The 17,665-nt window shown below is 31.7% G+C and overlaps 1 protein-coding gene across 1 annotated transcript in view; it reads left to right on the top strand.

Moving 5' to 3' along the window:
* Positions 1 to 12,474, top strand: part of CLVS2 (clavesin 2) — a 103,866-nt gene extending 91,392 nt beyond the window's left edge. Inside the window, exon 5 of the mRNA XM_074309969.1 lies at positions 6,064 to 12,474. Coding sequence (XP_074166070.1) covers positions 6,064 to 6,151 — 88 coding nt within the window. The 3' untranslated portion in view covers positions 6,152 to 12,474. The remainder of the gene's footprint in view (positions 1 to 6,063) is intronic.
* The last annotated feature ends 5,191 nt before the right edge of the window (positions 12,475 to 17,665 follow it).

Here is a 17,665-nt window from a genome sequence, read left to right as displayed (position 1 = left end):
GTTACAAGAACATACTTCAACATAGATACATTACTCTGCATATTCATTATCTATCTTTTTTTCCCCCTTTTTTCATTTCCCATAGCTATTATTTTACATTCTCAATACTTAGTAAATTAAATAGCCCAAGGCATCAAGGGCCTCCATTTTGTCAACAATTCACTAGGAGGACATAAAGAATTTTGAAAAATTCATTAACTCTTTCAAATCAATAGGTGAACAATTATTAAAGATATTAAGGGGGCAGCTAGGTGGCGCAGTGGATAGAACACCAACCCTGAATTCAGCAGGACCGGAGTTCAAATCTGGTTTCAGACACTTCCTAGCTGTGTGACCCTGGGCAAATCACTTAATCCCAGCCTCAGGGGGGGGGAAAATATATTAAGGCATTATTAGTAAATTGCCACATCTTTCAATATGAGATGGACTCATACATTTGCATACTACATTGTACTTATTATTATTATTTTTTTTTGTATGTGGTTTCATCAGCTTAAGGAAACTTAAGTATAGAAACTCCCAACTATCTTAGACAATAGAAAACTACTAAGAAATTAATCAATAAGCACTTATCAAGTGCCTCCTATTACAAAAATAAATAAATGAAGCAATACCTAGTCTCAAGAAGTTTATATTCTATTGCTGAAGAAAATGGTGTGTGTTTGTGTATATATACACAATAACTTTAAAAATCCCAAGAAACAAATTCATTGTATGTTAAGTTTTATTGTCATTACATGTTCTAGTAGGGAATTCATTAAATTATTGTATTTATCTTTTGATTTCTGATCTTAATGGATGGAGACACAATAAAAATGAAAATCCAGATTTATGGATAATAACAAAAGTGCATTTAAATTTTGTTTTATAAAATTTGTCAGGCTAGGAATCTTGTCTATTGTTTTGCAGTTTTGATGTTATATGCTTTATATATGCATATATAGAACAACTGTAGAATCCTTTTACAACTATTACACAATGAGATTAAATGACTTCCAAGGGGCAAGATTGGAACTCAAGTTTTCCTAACTGACTAGTTCACTATCCACTAGTCAATTAAACATTAATAAAAAAAACTAGTATATCTTGGTTTTCTTTTTAGAGTGTCTAGTGTTGGGACCCTGGATATCTTAGAATCAGCAGGAGTCGGGATAAGCAAAAGTCTTTATTCTTGGTCTTTTGCAATGGCCCTCAGGGGATTAGATCTAGCAATCTCCACACCTCCTTCCTCACTCTCCACCCCCATGAGAATAACCCTCCTCCTCCTCCTCCTCCACCTACTGATATCACTTCCCCTTCTTTGTCCACACCCTCTGATCTAGCCAGCTAAGAGTTGAGTAGGTTCATCCTCCAAACATGTTAACAGAGAATAATCCAATTGGTAATTAGCCTCACGTGCTCGGTTATCCAAGTGCATCTGCTCAGTTCTAGCCCTTTACAGTCTAGTTTCAATTGTTTGCTTCTTTTATTTTAAAGATATTATTTATATTTTAATACAGGTAAATAGTTTGTTTGCTTAAAACAATGCCAAAAATGATGCCAAAAACAAATGTCAATCAACAAGAATTTATTAAATGTCTACTATGCACCAGGCATTGAGCTAAGCATTTCTTTCTTATAATGGTTCCAGCTCCTATTTAGTCACCTTGCTTATCTCTTTATTCACTGTCTTGAAATAGAAGACAGCTGCCTATTTGCTGTTGATATGAACTAGTAAAAATGAGTTAGAAATAGTGATTAATTACTTTTCCTCTTGTCTTTGAAGTTTTTTGTTCTGCTTTCAAAACCCATTTTTATGCAGCTTAGTATTACAGCTGAATCAGTTCACTTAATCATTTAATTCATTTTGGGGGGTTTTGTTTTGATTTCAGGTTATAAATGGCTATGTTGTCTGCTTTTATTCATCATTAGCCTGTACTTTAGATTAATTTTTCTATCTGAAATTTATGATGTCCACTAAGAAGCATATTACCACAGCAATATCCAATTGACTGATATAATAGCAGGAAAGGAAAAAATCATTATGGGTAGAATTTTAAAGGGGCAGCTTCTTCACTAATGCTATAGCTACTAAGGAGGCGGTTTTCTGCTACAACACTACCATGTTTCATTGGCTTTTCTCCTTCCCAGTTTCTCATTGTTTCCCATTGATAAATTGAAGTATAATTCTCACCTACTACAGAGTTGCGTGTGTATAGAGGGATCTTGTTTAGATTATTTGCTTCTCCAAAAACAAAATGATATTGCTTAAATTAGAAGAGATACTGGTTTACTTTAAAAATCTCAAGAAACAAATTCACTGTGTGTTAAGATTTTTTTATCATTACATGTTCTAGTTGGGTATTTATCTTTTGAATACCATAACATTGAATAATTTCAAATTTATGGGTAATAAGGAAAAATGTATTTCAACTTTGTTTTATAGACTTCTTTAGGCTAGGGATCTTGTCTTTTATTTTGGTTATTTTGCAATTTAGATGTTATCCTTGTCTCCTTTTTCTCATTGGTTATACATGTCCAATTGGTGACTTAATCTTGACATTATTATCTTTGTATCATCTCTCTTACATCTTCTTCCAAGACTTCACCTTTACTTGTCTGGATTATTACAATACCTTTCAGTTAGCACCTTGTAATCCTAACACCACAAGGTGCTAACTCCTTTCTAATTATTTTCCCTGACTTAATTTTTCTTCTTACTCCAATTCATACTTCAAAAAGTTGTTTGGGCAATTTCTTTAAAACATAAATCTGTTTATATCATCCCCAAACTCCAATGACTCCTGATACCTACAGGATTAAATATAATAATTCTATTTTTTTTTTTTTGATTTGGCATTTAAAGCCTTTCACAACTGAACCCATTTAAATCTTTTTTAAAAAATATTTTATTTAAAGAAACAATAAGAAAAAAGAAAAATAGAAAAGGAATACAAAATAAAATCAAACAAAAGAAAACATTTTCATGTGCCTAGCAAAGCATCAGGAAGGATTCAAAATATGTAACAACAAATACCAGTTCAAGAAAGTATATACACACACACACACACACACACACACACATATATATATATATATAATTATTATTATTATTATAAGAAATTATTTTCATGAGTTTCCATCTTTACTTTCTTGTAAATTGTTCTTTTGTTCTTTGCTGTGCACCTTTTTTGCTTTATTCTTTTCCCCCCTTTCATCCCTTCTACCATTCCCAAGCAGACTATAGTTAAGAAAGGATATATTTATATCTACATATATATTTACATACACATACATACACACACTTCTACTCCTACACACAGACACACACATATCTTTCTAACCCTGCTGACCCTTTGCTTTAATTCTGCTCCTAATAATGCTATTACTTTATCTCCCCATGAATACCTCCCTTGTCTTCTTTCCTCACCCTTTGTTTTTCTATCTGCCCAGCTCTCCTCCTATTTCTTTGTAGATTTTGGAGGGTATACCCTTCAAAATATGTATGTCATATTGCTTATTTAATCCATTCCTCATGTGAATAAGAACTATGAGCCTTCCTCCCCCTTCTAATCCCCTATATCTATTCTTCCTCTGCACCTCATTTTATGACATAATTATTACTTTTTACCTTAACTCTGCCCAAATCTTTCTTTTAAGCTGATATATTGTAGATGTCAATTTTAAACATATGCTATAATTTTCCCATGTAAAAAAAAAAAAAAACAAAAACAAAAACAATTTATCCACGTTGAGTTCTTTGAAAATGATCTTTGATATTAGCTCTTATATGTTAAATTTTCTATTAAGTTTGGGTTTGGTTGATAGAAAGTCCTGAAAATCTGCAAGTTCATTGAATGTCCATCTTTTCTCATTCAGGATTATAGATAATTTTGCTGGATATGATATTTTTGGGCATAGGTCTAATTCTTTTGATTTTCAATAGATATGATTCTAGGACCTGCAATTTCTTATCGTGGCTGTTGGTTAATCCTATGTGATTCTAATTGTAGTTCTAGTGTATTTGAATTTTTTTCCTTGTTTCTTTCGAGATGTTTTCTTTGATCTGGGGATTTTGAAATTTGGCAATAATGTTCCTATGTGTTTTTCACAAAGGATCTCATTAAGGCAGTGATATGTGGATTTTTTTCCTGTTTCTACTTTCTCCTCATGCTCTATCAATCCAAAATAGTGAAAATACTATGTTGTAATCCACATTCAGTCCCCGCAGTCCTCTCTTTAGGTATAACTGGCTCTCTTCATCACAATACCATTAGAACTGGCCTGAATTATTTCATTGTTGCAAAAAGCCATGAAGGACAATTTTCTTGGATTATTTCATACATTATTGTGTTAAGGTCCTTTTTTTTGGTCACAACTTTCAGACAGTCTAATTATTCTTATATTTTCTTTTCTTGATCTGTTCTCCAAATCTGTCATTTTCCTTATAAAATGTTTCACATTTTGTAATATTTTCTCATTCTTTATAATCTGTTTTTTAAAAATGTCTTGGTCTCATAGCTTTACTGGCGTTCTCTTATTCAATTCTAATTTGCAAAGAGTTATTTTCATCTTTGATACTCTGTATCTCCTTTTCTAGTTGGTTGACCTCCCCCCACCCCATCTTGTTTTTCTTGGATGGTTTTTATTTTTATTTTTTAAGCTTTTCCCTCATTATCTGATTTGATTTTTTAAATTATTTTTGAGTTCTATTAATTCTCTCTGGGGAGGGAGTTGTTTCACATTACTTTATGGGGTAGAAGCTTTTTTTTTTTTTTTTTTTTTTTTTTACTTCAATGTCCTCCTCTGAAGGTGAATCCTGGTCTTCCCTGTTTCCATAGTATAGTGGGGTTCTTTCTTTGCATGTTCATTTTTTTATATAAAAAATAAGAGATATTAGTGTATGCAACTCTAATCCAAGAATGGAGTCAGGGGGATGGTGTTTCTAGGTTCACAAAGGCTCTCCTTTTTGACCAGGAACCACAAAACAAGAGCTTCATCCTCCAACAAGTGCCCACAGTCAGCAGCATCCCTGTTCCCCTACCTTTGCAGTCATGGGTTTTGGGCCCTTCTCATCTAGGGCCAAGTCCCTGCAGCACAGCTGGGCCTGATGTTCTTAATCAGCCTAGCCTTCCCGGACTCAGACCCAGATTTCCCACAAGCAGCCCAGGAAGAAATTTCTGTGGTTCCTGCTGAGGCTCCAGATACACTGAGTTAGCCCCATGGCTTCCCACTTGGAGTTTGTGGGAGCTAGCCTGTAGGTGTTTATATTTTATGGTTAATCCCAGCCCCAGGTCGTTATTTAGATTTTCTGAGATTGTTTTTGGAGGATTCCTGTTCTACCTCAAATATTCTTGATTTTTCATAAGTCAATGTTTGCCCTGAAGCACAAATTTGTTCTATTTGTGGAGGAAATCAGGAGAGCTTGCAATTTACCAATCTACTAAGCCATCTTCCCAGAATTCTCTCCCCCCCCCCCCCTTTAAACGTTTTATCCCACTCACTGCAATGACATTTCATTTCCAGGTTTTATTTGTCCTGAGAAATTCATAGTAATAAAAAATTTGTAATTCCTTAGTTATTAAAAAGGATCTAGAAGATGATCAGCTTCACCAAATTATCTCACATATATTTTTCTATCCTTTTCTACTCAATACTCCATGCTCCAAATAGTTTAATTTCAGCACTATGCTATAGGAATTAGGATTACAATGACAAAAATGTGTCTAAGGGATTGATACTCTGATGGAGGCAGTTGATAGCATTATTTTGTTTTTGTGTTGATCTAATTTGAGTCACCATTTGTCCTTTTCCTCCATGAAATTTCCTTTACTTTTATATTTCATATTCCTTGATTTAGGAGTGGGTGAATATATTAGATTCATGGAGGAATTTAAATAAAGAAAAGATAAAAAGTGGTGTCAGGGAAAAACATCATTTGCTTAATTATGCTATCAATAACTTAATAGGAACAGATGTGTTGGAAAATTATAATGTGGATAATTCAGCTAATCTTGGTTTAATTAATTAATTAATCAAATTATTTATTTCATCTCTCTTTATCTATCTATCTATCATTTACAGATCTCAGTCAGTAGTGGATCCTGCAGTACTAAAACGCATGGATAAAAACGAGGAAGAAAACATGCAGCCTTTACTTTCTCTGGATTAAGAACCTATTAACATCACTATAAATTGGAATAGAATGGTACTCCCTTTCAGGAAGAAGCAAACCATTGGGGAAGATTGTACCAGCTGGGAATCTATTTATTCATATTAATGTAGCATAATGTTATAAGGCAGCAGGTTTTCCCAGTATGCCTAAAACATAGGTGTTCTGGGTTGGATTTTTTTTTTAAATCAATAATTTATTCTGTAAGTGCCAACTTGTTTGTAAATATAGTGTAAGCTCCACTTCAATTTTGTTAGTCTTGATAGCAACGTAGTTTGGAAAAGAATGACTCTTAAGTCCCTGTCACACATATTACATACATACATATATACACACATACCACACTGTAACCAAAGGGGTAAAAGACACATGAAAAATATCAAAGCTAATTAAATGTAACCCTGATTCCTTTGAAGCCATATTACAGCTACCATAGTTACTGCTTCATCTTTCTCCTCTGAGATTCTCTTTCAGTATGTTAATACATTTCTTCATGGGAAAAGGGAAAAAGAATATCACAGGAAATGTTATTATTGTAATAATCGTTCCTAGCTAGGGATTATAATTTCACAGGAAATATGCCCTGAGACCCTCACTGGCCTTGTTATTATCAAGACAAAGGATTCCATTTGAGCAGGTAAATCAAACATTGGAATTGTTTTATGTTTGAGTCTTTGGGCACTGAGAAATGGCATTTCCTCTTAGTTAAGATGCAGAATTCAGAAACAGTGTGGACTCTTCTTAGATTTCTATTTTCACAATTTGTTCTTTACTCAAGCCTCCATTGTATTCTTTTTAGTATACTTGGAGAACATTTTCTCAAATCCCATCACCAAGAGGAAAGAACTCATACAAGCCAAATGTTTTGACAACTAATTTTAAACACAACACTTTTCACTAGCAAACAAGGGGCTAATTTCTGAATCATGTGAACTGGTTGATTAAAAATGCATATATATATATATTTTTACTGAGCTCTAAAGAAGTAAGATGCCTACTAATTAAAGATCCATATACCCCTTGATAGTTGTTCAGTATGCTTAGAGATGTTATAGATTGTCACATAAGGTATTTCTGAAACCTATTTCAACTAAAGGTCAATGTAAACCAGGTGTAGTGAAACAGACTCTTACTGATTAAGGGCAAACTAATTTTATCTGTAATGTAATCTTGAACATGTGCCATATTGATGAAATCCTTTTTACCTCAGAGGAATAACAGATCTTGATATAGATAATGGCATTCATCAATTAAGTTTTTCTCAAATTGACCAATGCTAGGTTTCTGTTATCCACTTAAGTATGTACATAGAAAGGACAGGAATGAATGGACAAACTGAATTTAAGAGTTATAGCTAAATCACCAAAACTAGGGTAGGTGATAAAGACTAAAACTTGTTTTGGGGTTCACCATTAAACGGGAACTCTTCCAATATGGTGGCAATATTTTCTTTTAATTTAAATTCTTATTATCAGGGACAAGAATCAAAGTCCCTATTCCTTTTTTGGATTTGGAGCTCAATGGACATGAACTGTATGTTTTGGGATGAAGAGAAGAGAAAGAGACTAACTCACCAAGTTATTGGGAACTGGAAGTAATTTTATTGCTTTGTCTTATAAACTTTTACACATTCAATGTTTCCTTTCCCAAATCAAACCTAAATTGGACATCTGGATGAGTATTTTAAACATATATCAGAATCTTTGGCCCAAACAGGAAAGATAGATGCAGCTTACTTTTCCAGATTAATCACTTAATCAATTTGCATGGATTATTTCAGACTGGAATACCTTGGTACATTAGTCTATTTTAAAAGTATTTGGGAATATCTTGATAATAAAAGAGAACACCAATACATTAATTGGTATAATTCAAAATATGTTAAGAAGTTGCTAATAAATATGAATTAAGAATAATTTTTAAAATGCCAATTTTTCTTCAGTGACAGAGAAAGCACTTACTGTATCAAGCATTCAGCTTAACCTGTTAATGATTTAATGCTTAAAATGATTTGGAAATAAAGAATCATGGACTCTTCATTTCTTATTTAATGATTGTACTGCTAAGTGATACTAGTATCTATGTTTTTACATGTTTATATATGTGACATAAACTTGAAGCTTTAGGCTTCATATTCTACATAATTCACTATAAGGTTATAAGTCATAGCTTCCAGTCTTATAATTTGGAGGTGGGCAACAATAACAAACTAAGGAGAGTTAACTTCCATTGATTTTTGTGTGGATTTTCCTGTGACATATCATCTATTGCTTAACTTTGTAATCTTAAGTTATCTTTCTAGATCCAGAAAACATATCCCCCATCCTCCCCTTATCACACAGTGACAATGCACTCAAGGAATGTGAACTCATTTAATATGGACCTAAGAAAATGTAAACAGGATGGTAAATCTTCTAATATATTTCAAATTTAAATGTTATTCCCCTTCCCCCGCTATGGGGTATATGCAGTGCTACACTGCTGCATGAGCATTGCATGGAACAAATAATAGTTGATTCTATTACTTAAAACATCTGAAAATGAATGGATGAAGTATAATAGTAATGCCTTTTGAAATTACTTTTGTTTAGATGATTAAAAAAACTAAGCTCATTGGCCAATGACCTTTTTGAAGTTGCTTGGTTAAGAGATGTAATTCAACTTTATGAATTCTTTTCTCAGTATTACCTAACTAGCAATTTGTTTGGCAGTCCTTTGAGTGACTTTTCTGTGACATATGTCTTTGTGTACTAACTGTCAAACTTAGTTCCTATTAATTAGCATTCATATCTTCATTTAAAGAAAAAAAGTTGTAGTCAATTATCAATATAAGATTGTTTACCCTATTGAAGCTGCCTCTCAGTTTCAAGAACAGTGCTAAACTTTATGTGATGGTCTTGTGACTGAAGATGTATGTACCTGAAAGAGCTTCACTACATTTGGTTTGGAATAAAGGCCAGCAGACTATTTTTTCTTCTTTTCTTCTCTCTTCCTCCTGCTCCATTTCTCTATCTTGTTGACCTTGGTTTATTGGCAGCTGGCTAAAGAAAAATAAATAACTTCTCTTCTAATTTTGTCATTGTTTTTTGCATGTATCTGTCAATACCACTCAAAGAGTGAGTTTTTCATATTCTAAAAAAAAACATAAAAAGTGCCTCTTTAAAGATGTAATAAAGCTGTGCTCTGGGATAGTAACTCTTATTTTTACTCTCTTTTTAAAAAAAAATCTATGTTCTATCTCTGTGTAAAAGAATTGAAACTTAAACCATTTGAAATCTGGAAAGGAAGCAACCTGCAAGTCTTTGCTTTGTGCACTTCAATTATAATAGTTCACCTTTGTTTGGGCCCAATATAGTTTTTTTTTTTTTTTTAATAAAGAATTATTAAAAAGTCAAGTCCCCTGGTAAATGAAAAAAAAGTATCAAATAATTTCGTATAAAAGTTTAAGAAATAAAAATGAATAGTCCATTTTCATTCTCTTTACTCGGGTTTTTAAGAAAGTATAGCCTAAGGCACCAATGATCTTTTTGTAAATCTTCATTTGTAAATAATTCTTTAATTGGTTTTCTTAAAGTTTTTTTTTTTAATAATCCGAAAGCCAACTTCAATGGTTTATCTTTAAAATCACCAACAGGGCAAAATGATTTGAAGAATTTGCAATTTCTGGTATATTTGTAATAGAAAAAAGATTATTATTATTATGTAATAGAGTATTGCTTTAATCTTCGTGTAGAGAATTCAATAACTAGTCTCAAAAGGAAAACTTTTAAGCAACAATAAATCTGTCCCTGGGGAATATTTAGTTTTTCTAGGCTACACATTTTAAAGAACTTGGGGGAGGGAAATGTTGCTTTGTAGAGAGTAATTTTAGTTATCAAGGCATTTTGACGATAAAGTATCATTATACACACAAAATTCTATTCCTTTTCTTCTGAAAAGTCAAAATGTTCTTGATGATAATACTATCTTCTTCACTCTCTTTATGCATACATTAACTAATGATTACTTTAAAATTGTCAGCATCATGAGAATGTTGTATGTATGACAGTATGTTTTGAAAAGTAAAGGAATTTGGCAAGACCTCTAAATTTTTCATTTGACTTCTCATTATTAAATTCATGTGATATAATTGCCAGTTTCTCATTTCAGTAGACACCATCTAGACTTTATGTGGAGGATGTGGATGTGTAATGTTATAGGGAATAATCAATGCAGAAACAATTCAGAACAATTACTTACCCTGTTACTTATAATCTTCAAAGTTGAGCACTGAGAAATTGAATGATTTGCTCATGTTCACACAATTATCATAAAACAACAGCAAGTTTTGAACTCAGATCTTCCTGATTCCATGGCAGGTTTACTCTCCACTGCTGGCACCCTACTTATTGCATAAAATATTCAACATAGCCTAAAAAATTCATTTTGTGGGAGCATCTGAATGCTGAACATTGCATTGTTGTATATAAAAAGTCTTTTCTTTGCAGCCAGTAGTGTTATGAATTTGTTAAAAAAAAAAAAAACCAAAACATTTTCAACAAACTATTCCTGTGCTAAAAACTTTTATAATCTTTATTTGCCATAAAGGAGAAAAATTTGAGAGAGCTTTTTACTTTACAATATTATTGTTGAATCCCCAAGCTCAGTATCTTCTTAGTATTTAGAAATCACTCCAAGGTGATCATGCTTTAAAAGTACTTTATATGTGTATGAAAGCTAGGTAAACAGAGTGCTGGGTCTAGAATCAGGTAGATTCATCTTTTTAAGTTCAAATCTGGCCTCAGATACTTAACTGTGTAACTAATCCTGCTTGATTCAATTTTCTCATCTGTAAAATAAGATAAAGAAGAAAATAGCAAACCACTTTAGTACCTTTCCCCAAAAAACCCCAAATGGGTCATGAAGCATTCGAAGACACTGAAACAACTAATTGAAGAATTATGTGTATGGAGATTTAGGGGATTAAAAAACCCTTCTTTTGTTAAATACACTAGGCATAATATGGAAATAAATGACAGTCATAAACATATAAAATTTCGGATTTGCCAAAGACTTTGAAAGCTGCATTCTCTCTGTCTTACTGTTTCTCTCTCTCTCTCTCTCTCTCTCTCTCTCTCTCTCTCTCTCTCTCTCTCTCTCTCTCTCTCACTCTCTCACTCTCTCTCTCTCTCTCTCACTCTCTCTCTCTCTCTCTCTCTCTCTCTCTCTCTCTCTCTCTCTCTCTCTCACACACACACACACACACACACACACACACACACACACAAACTTGCTAGCAGGATCTTTCCCTAAAGAATAAATTCTTTCATATATCTCATAAATATTCACCTAACTTCTGCTTAAAAATTTGCTGTGATTTCATCAGGCATTACTACTAGATATATTCCATTCTAATTTTGGACGGTTCTAATCACTTAGAAATTTCTAGTTATATTCACCTGAACATGAGGTAGCAGGAATAGTGGATAAACTGGTTTTGCAGTCAGGAAGATTTGAGTTCAAGTCCCACCACAGAGTAAATGTGTGACTCTAAAAAAGTCACCTTTCATGTCTGTGCAGAGAGGAAAACTCACTAAAGTTGTAAATGGGAAAGCAAGTGCAAATTTGTATTGATAATAGAAGTTCTTCATATAGAGCTTTTTTACAATTACGATTTTAGTCTATTAAAAAAAAACAACTGGAAATATCTCTTCCTATAAGTTAAACTGGTTGGCCTTATTTTGAGCTCTGGAGCCAAAGGAATTGTTTAATAACCATTCCTCTTATACTTATTATTTCCCTAAATTTTCTCTTCTCCAAGTTAAATATTGAAAACCCCTTTAATTAATCCTTAAGTGACACAATTTTGAGCTTCCTTGATATTTTAGGTATATATCATTGCCAATTCAAATTTGTTAATGCCCTTACAAAAAATATCGTTTTGAGAATGAATATAATATTGTAGGTATAGACTGATCAGGACAGAACATAAGGGAACTATCACCTTCATTCTAGTCACTACATATCTATTAATGTGACAGTATTTTTGGATTCTTGTCATATTGTTGGTTCATATGGAAATTTCAGGCCCATTAAAACCTCCCTCTATTTTTCACATAACTACTGGTTGACTAAATAAACAGCCCTCTCTACCCCATTTTTTCCTATCTTCACTACATGGGTTGTATGTGTAAGCTTTGCATTAGAGAGAGAGTGGGAATATACATTTATTAAGCACCTACTCTGTCAGACTTAGTGCTAAGTAATTCATAAATAGTGTCTTATTTGATGTTTTATGAGTATTATGCATACTATCTTTATATTGTTTTAATGCAGAATATTTCTAAGGTCTTTAAAAATAATTTAAAATAAGTCATACTATTTCTGTGCTATATTTTTTTGTGCATAAGGTATATATATGTATATATGTATATATGTCTCTCTATATAAATATATATGTATATTTATACATATATACTTTATGCAAAAATATTTATACATATATATGCACACACATATATGTGTGCATATGTATATATGTGTGCCATAAGGTATATATGTACATAAAGTATGTACATATACACATATACATATTCTTTGGCTTTCAATTCAGCAATGATTTAGTGAGATCATTTATGAGTAAAGAACTGTGCTAGGTGCTAATGATACTATGAAAAGAACAAAGCAACATAATCCCCACCCTAAATAAATACAAGACAACTAATTCAGAGGTTCAGCGTAGACCTAGCAGAAGAGGTGACATGCAAGCTGAGACCAAAATATCCTAAAAAACAGAGAGTATGAAGGAGAACATTCCAGTCATATAGAATACTATTTTTGTAAGTAAGAGATGGCATAAAATAGAGGAAGTAGCGCATATCATATGAGCTTCCAAAAGAGCAAGTCTGAAGTACATGGGACGGTGAATAGATCTCTGGGCTTGAAGTCAGGAAGATATGAGTTCAAATATAGTCTTAGACACTCACTAGCTATATGAACCCCTGAGCAAATCATTTAAATTCTGTTTCCCTCAGTTTTTTCATCTATAAAATGGAATTAATAATAGCACCTATCTCCTTGGGTTGTTGTGAAATGAAAATGAGATGATAAATGTAAAGTGCTTAGCACAGTTCATGGCACATAGTAAGCACTACATAAATGTTATCTATTATTATTATTAGCTATTATTACTAAAGGGATGTCTTTTTTAGATAGGGAAGAGATGCAAAAATTTAAATAAATATTTCATTATTAAAAAAAGAAGCTACTATCAGTCTACTTGAAAATTAGATACTTTGTCTAAGACCTTTATTTCATTTTTCCTCTTGCATTTTGAAATGTTCTTATTTAGCTGAAGCAAGAATGTATCCAAAATGATATTCTGATCATACTTAAAAAAACCTGGAGAATTTGTTTAATTTAAAGTTGAGTAAAAACTAATATAAATAAATTCTTGAAGGCATTATGTCCCCCAAACATATATATTACACATACATATATTATATATATGTTAATATATAATACCATGATAGACAAGATTTTGATATTGTGCTAGAAGCATATTATATGAATGTTTTGTTTTGTCTTTGAATCCATATAGTTTCTTGTTAACAAAATAAATCAATTTTTAATAATCAATCAATCAATTAATAAATAAACAATAAATATAAACACTGAGGTTTTTTTTTCAAATTTTTATTTGTGAATAATGATTTTCACTCAAAGTTGCTAGTGCTAAGTTTCATTATATGTAACAAACTTTTGCAAAAGAAAGTTTTAAAAGAGTGATATAAAGGAAAAGGAATGATTTATATATATATATATGTACATATATATATATACATATATAAGATGTGATATTTGATCTTTATATCTGGTTTCTTGGAGAGAAAGATTTTTGTTTCATGGCGTAGAGAATTTCTAAACTCATCAAAATATGAATATAGTTCTCTAAAGGAGAGTTCAAAATATTTTTAAAAAGTTCTATTTTACAGAAAATAAGCCTAAATGACAGAGAAACTAATTGGCTAAATAGTCTCTAATTGGCACTTTTTCTTTTTCACATGAAATTAATTGACAAATATGACTACATTTTCAGAAAACAGCATACAAAAGACAAGAATTCTAGTTAAACATGCCTGTCTTTAGGATTAAAACCATAAGAAAACACAATTACTTACATGCTATATGTAAATGTATATTATATGTTACACACATACATACATATGTATGTATTTATTCAGCTGGATGAATAAGTAATCATTTATGAAAATCTTTTTGGCTACAGTCCCTGGGCTTCTACAGTCATAGAGATGCAATATTTGGATTAAAGAGCCAAAATAAGATGAAATAAATATGCTTATCTAAAATTTTTAGGCAGATTTTCTGACTTCTTTATTAATCCTAATCCATTTTCTCCTTTCTATTCACTTTTTCAGTATATATGTTTATAGAGGCAATGTATCAGTTTGTCCTTGGAGACATGTTGCCTGTATGATAATCTCAATTTTCCAGAAAACTTTGGAAGACTATAAGTTTCAGATAAGGTACAAATCTTCATTGGAAATAGAAATATCCCCTTCAATAATTCCCTATGCTAATGAAATTAAAATCCAGTTGAAAAAATTATGTAGAGGTGTCAGTTTATTGGATCACCATATTAAGTGACTGGATATAGTGAAAGTTTATATGCTGTAGACTCACTCTCTCCTAAAATTGTACATAGAAAAAGTCCAGATACATTGAGAAACTTGAAAAGTGGACAGATGATAGATTTTTTTTCTTTCTTTGTGTTTTGGAAGTTAAAATTCTGGTGAAGATAAACAGAATCATGTCAAATAGATATAAATATTTTGGATTTGTTTTGCTTTGTTTTGTTTTGTTTTGTTTTTTAATTATAGAAATTTCTGAGAACTAAACATTTGCTTCTGGAAGGGAAGCATTAAGCATTATTTCAACCTGTATACTTGATTTTGATTTGAAGAAAATTTCATTAATTTTCTGTGACTGGTTCATTCCTCCTTAAAAATATTAACTTTTTTTGTATTCCACTGTTATTTTATAAGGATGATGGAAGGATTAGTGGATAATAGCAAAATAGGAATTAGATATCTGTGGAGAAATTCATTCAATAGATAAGTATACATATAATATGTAAATGAATAATATTAAAGTGATATTTGCATTGCTTGTTAGTTTAAACTTGATGAAATATTACCTAAAAGTTTTTAAAATATATATGCTATCCTTTCCTCTGAATCAAAGGCAGCCTCAATAATGGCTCTTTGGTAAATGTCTTATTGAAGTTATAACAATGACATAATTAGCATAGAATTTTAGTATAAAAAATTATATTAGTAAGAAGTTATGTCAGTAAGTCTTTGGTTAAAACCCATCCCAAATACTTAATAGTTTATGACCCTGGAAAAGTCCCTTAAACCACTCTGTGCCTCAGTTATTTTATCTGTAAAATGAGGGATTGTATTAATTGTTCCTTAATATCCCTTCAAGGCCTAAATCTATGCTCCTTTACTATATTCAATGAGTAAGTCATATTCTATAATAAAACAGGGGCCTTGGTATCCTTTTAGAAAGATAAATTCTTTTTTTGCTCTTTGGTAACAACGGAATCCTGAATTGAAATTTCTCCTGCGTGTATTAATCACTGCAAAAGAGATATTTTCTTGAGAAGAAGCTCAGAGAAATGACAATTATAATATGTTTATTTGAAAGTCACTTTGAATGCTGAATAATTCCAAATATAAAACTTATTAGCAGATCTCTCATGTTAATGCAAGTTAAGTCATCAATGTCAATATCATTTCAGAAGTTCTAATATGGACAATTTAGACATCATGTAAGATAATTCTAATTCCAAATTATAAGATATGTCCCAGGCTATTTTCCAAATGATTTTCCCTGGATTCTACAGGGAATACTGAGATGCTATTCCTCAAACTGTTTTCTCATTTTGACTTTTACTTTTTTTTCTTCTAATTTTTTTTTCTGATCCTTCCATTCACCTTGCTTCTACTGTTTCCACAATCCTTTCCCCTCCTTTCCCCTTTTAACCACCCTCTGTTTCTCAAATGTAAAACCTAAGTGTGAACAAACTAACTCTTCAATTGATATTTGCCTTCTTTTCTCCTTCAACCTTGGCAAACTTCATTTCTCCCCCCATTTTCTCATTCCTACTGTTGTGCCTTTTTCCCTCACTGTATCCACTTTAGCTTTCCAACAATCTTCTCGAGGGCATTCTACCCAAAGACCTCCAAAATAGTGAAGAAAAGAAGAACTGTCAATTTAAATAAAACCAGAAGACTAAATAAGAGATGCAACTAATAAAAATCATTTCAGAAGAAAAATCATTCTTCCTGAACTACCCAACCTTTAAGTGTTTTTATGAATCTCTTTGGATATGATCTTTAAACTTTAATATTACAAGGTGGAAAACTGGGTTTTGGATTTGTTTTCTCTGATCTTTGTGGTAGCTAATATATTGCCAATAAATGATCATATGAAGTGTGAGGTATGGAAATATATGGTAATCAGGGTCAATAGATAATTGGAAACACCTTTACAGAAAAGGCTAGAAGACTTTTGCTTAGGGACAGAGCAGAAAGTTCTTGTATGTCCTACAAATTGCTAAATAGTAACTGATGGAGAGAATTTAGGTATATGGTTTTCATTGTATAAATGTTCAGAATATGTTTAAGCATTGTTTTTAGAATCACAGATTTTAAATTCATATTAAAATGCTAGCAAAAGGCATTTTAAAAAAGCAACATCTTTTGGATATTGTTTCCTTTTCAAATTCTCATCAGTATTGGATCCTATGAGCAGATATTTGTTAAATTTGATAACTTACAAGCTTTTGAAATGTATTGTGTAACTTTTTTGAAACAGAATATTGCTTATTGTATCCTTAAATAATCAAATAATTGTAATTCCTTGTATATTAAGAAAAATTTTAAGTCATTTTTGATTACTGAGGAAGAATGCATTTCTGTTCAATAAAGTTCAACAACTGAAATTTTAAATGTAGAAATCTGAATGTATATGAATGTCCTTTTCAGTCTCTTCTTAGAAAACAGTTTTGGAAGCTTACAAATGCTCACAATTAATTTTATACTTCAGCAAAGAACTGCTGCATTTATTTGTAGATAACATCATTGAGGAATAACTTTGAGTAGTCATCACCAAACTTTAAAAGGTAGATATGCTCAGCTTAGAGAAAAAAAACTTGGGGGACATATTGGGATGGCGTTTTGTTTTATACCTTTAAATATTTCAAGGCCTATTATAATAGAGGGATTAAATTTGTTCTGCAAATCTAAAGCCAAAAGTGGGACCAAAGTATAGAATTTACAAGGAGGAAGTGCTCTGATCAATATCAAAGAACTTTCAAATAATTCCTGCAAAACTAGAATGGGAAATTAAGTTTCCCTATCACTAGAGTTCTCCACAAAGATTATATATATCCATATTGGACATTCTTTAAGAAGAAATTCAATAGTTGAAACAGTAGACCATATA

Source organism: Sminthopsis crassicaudata, chromosome 4 (genome assembly GCF_048593235.1).
Source record: "Sminthopsis crassicaudata isolate SCR6 chromosome 4, ASM4859323v1, whole genome shotgun sequence".
In the NCBI taxonomy this organism is placed as follows: Eukaryota; Metazoa; Chordata; class Mammalia; order Dasyuromorphia; family Dasyuridae; genus Sminthopsis; species Sminthopsis crassicaudata.
The sequence above is the reverse complement of the archived record's forward strand: the minus strand, read 5'-3'. Positions and strand labels throughout refer to the sequence as shown.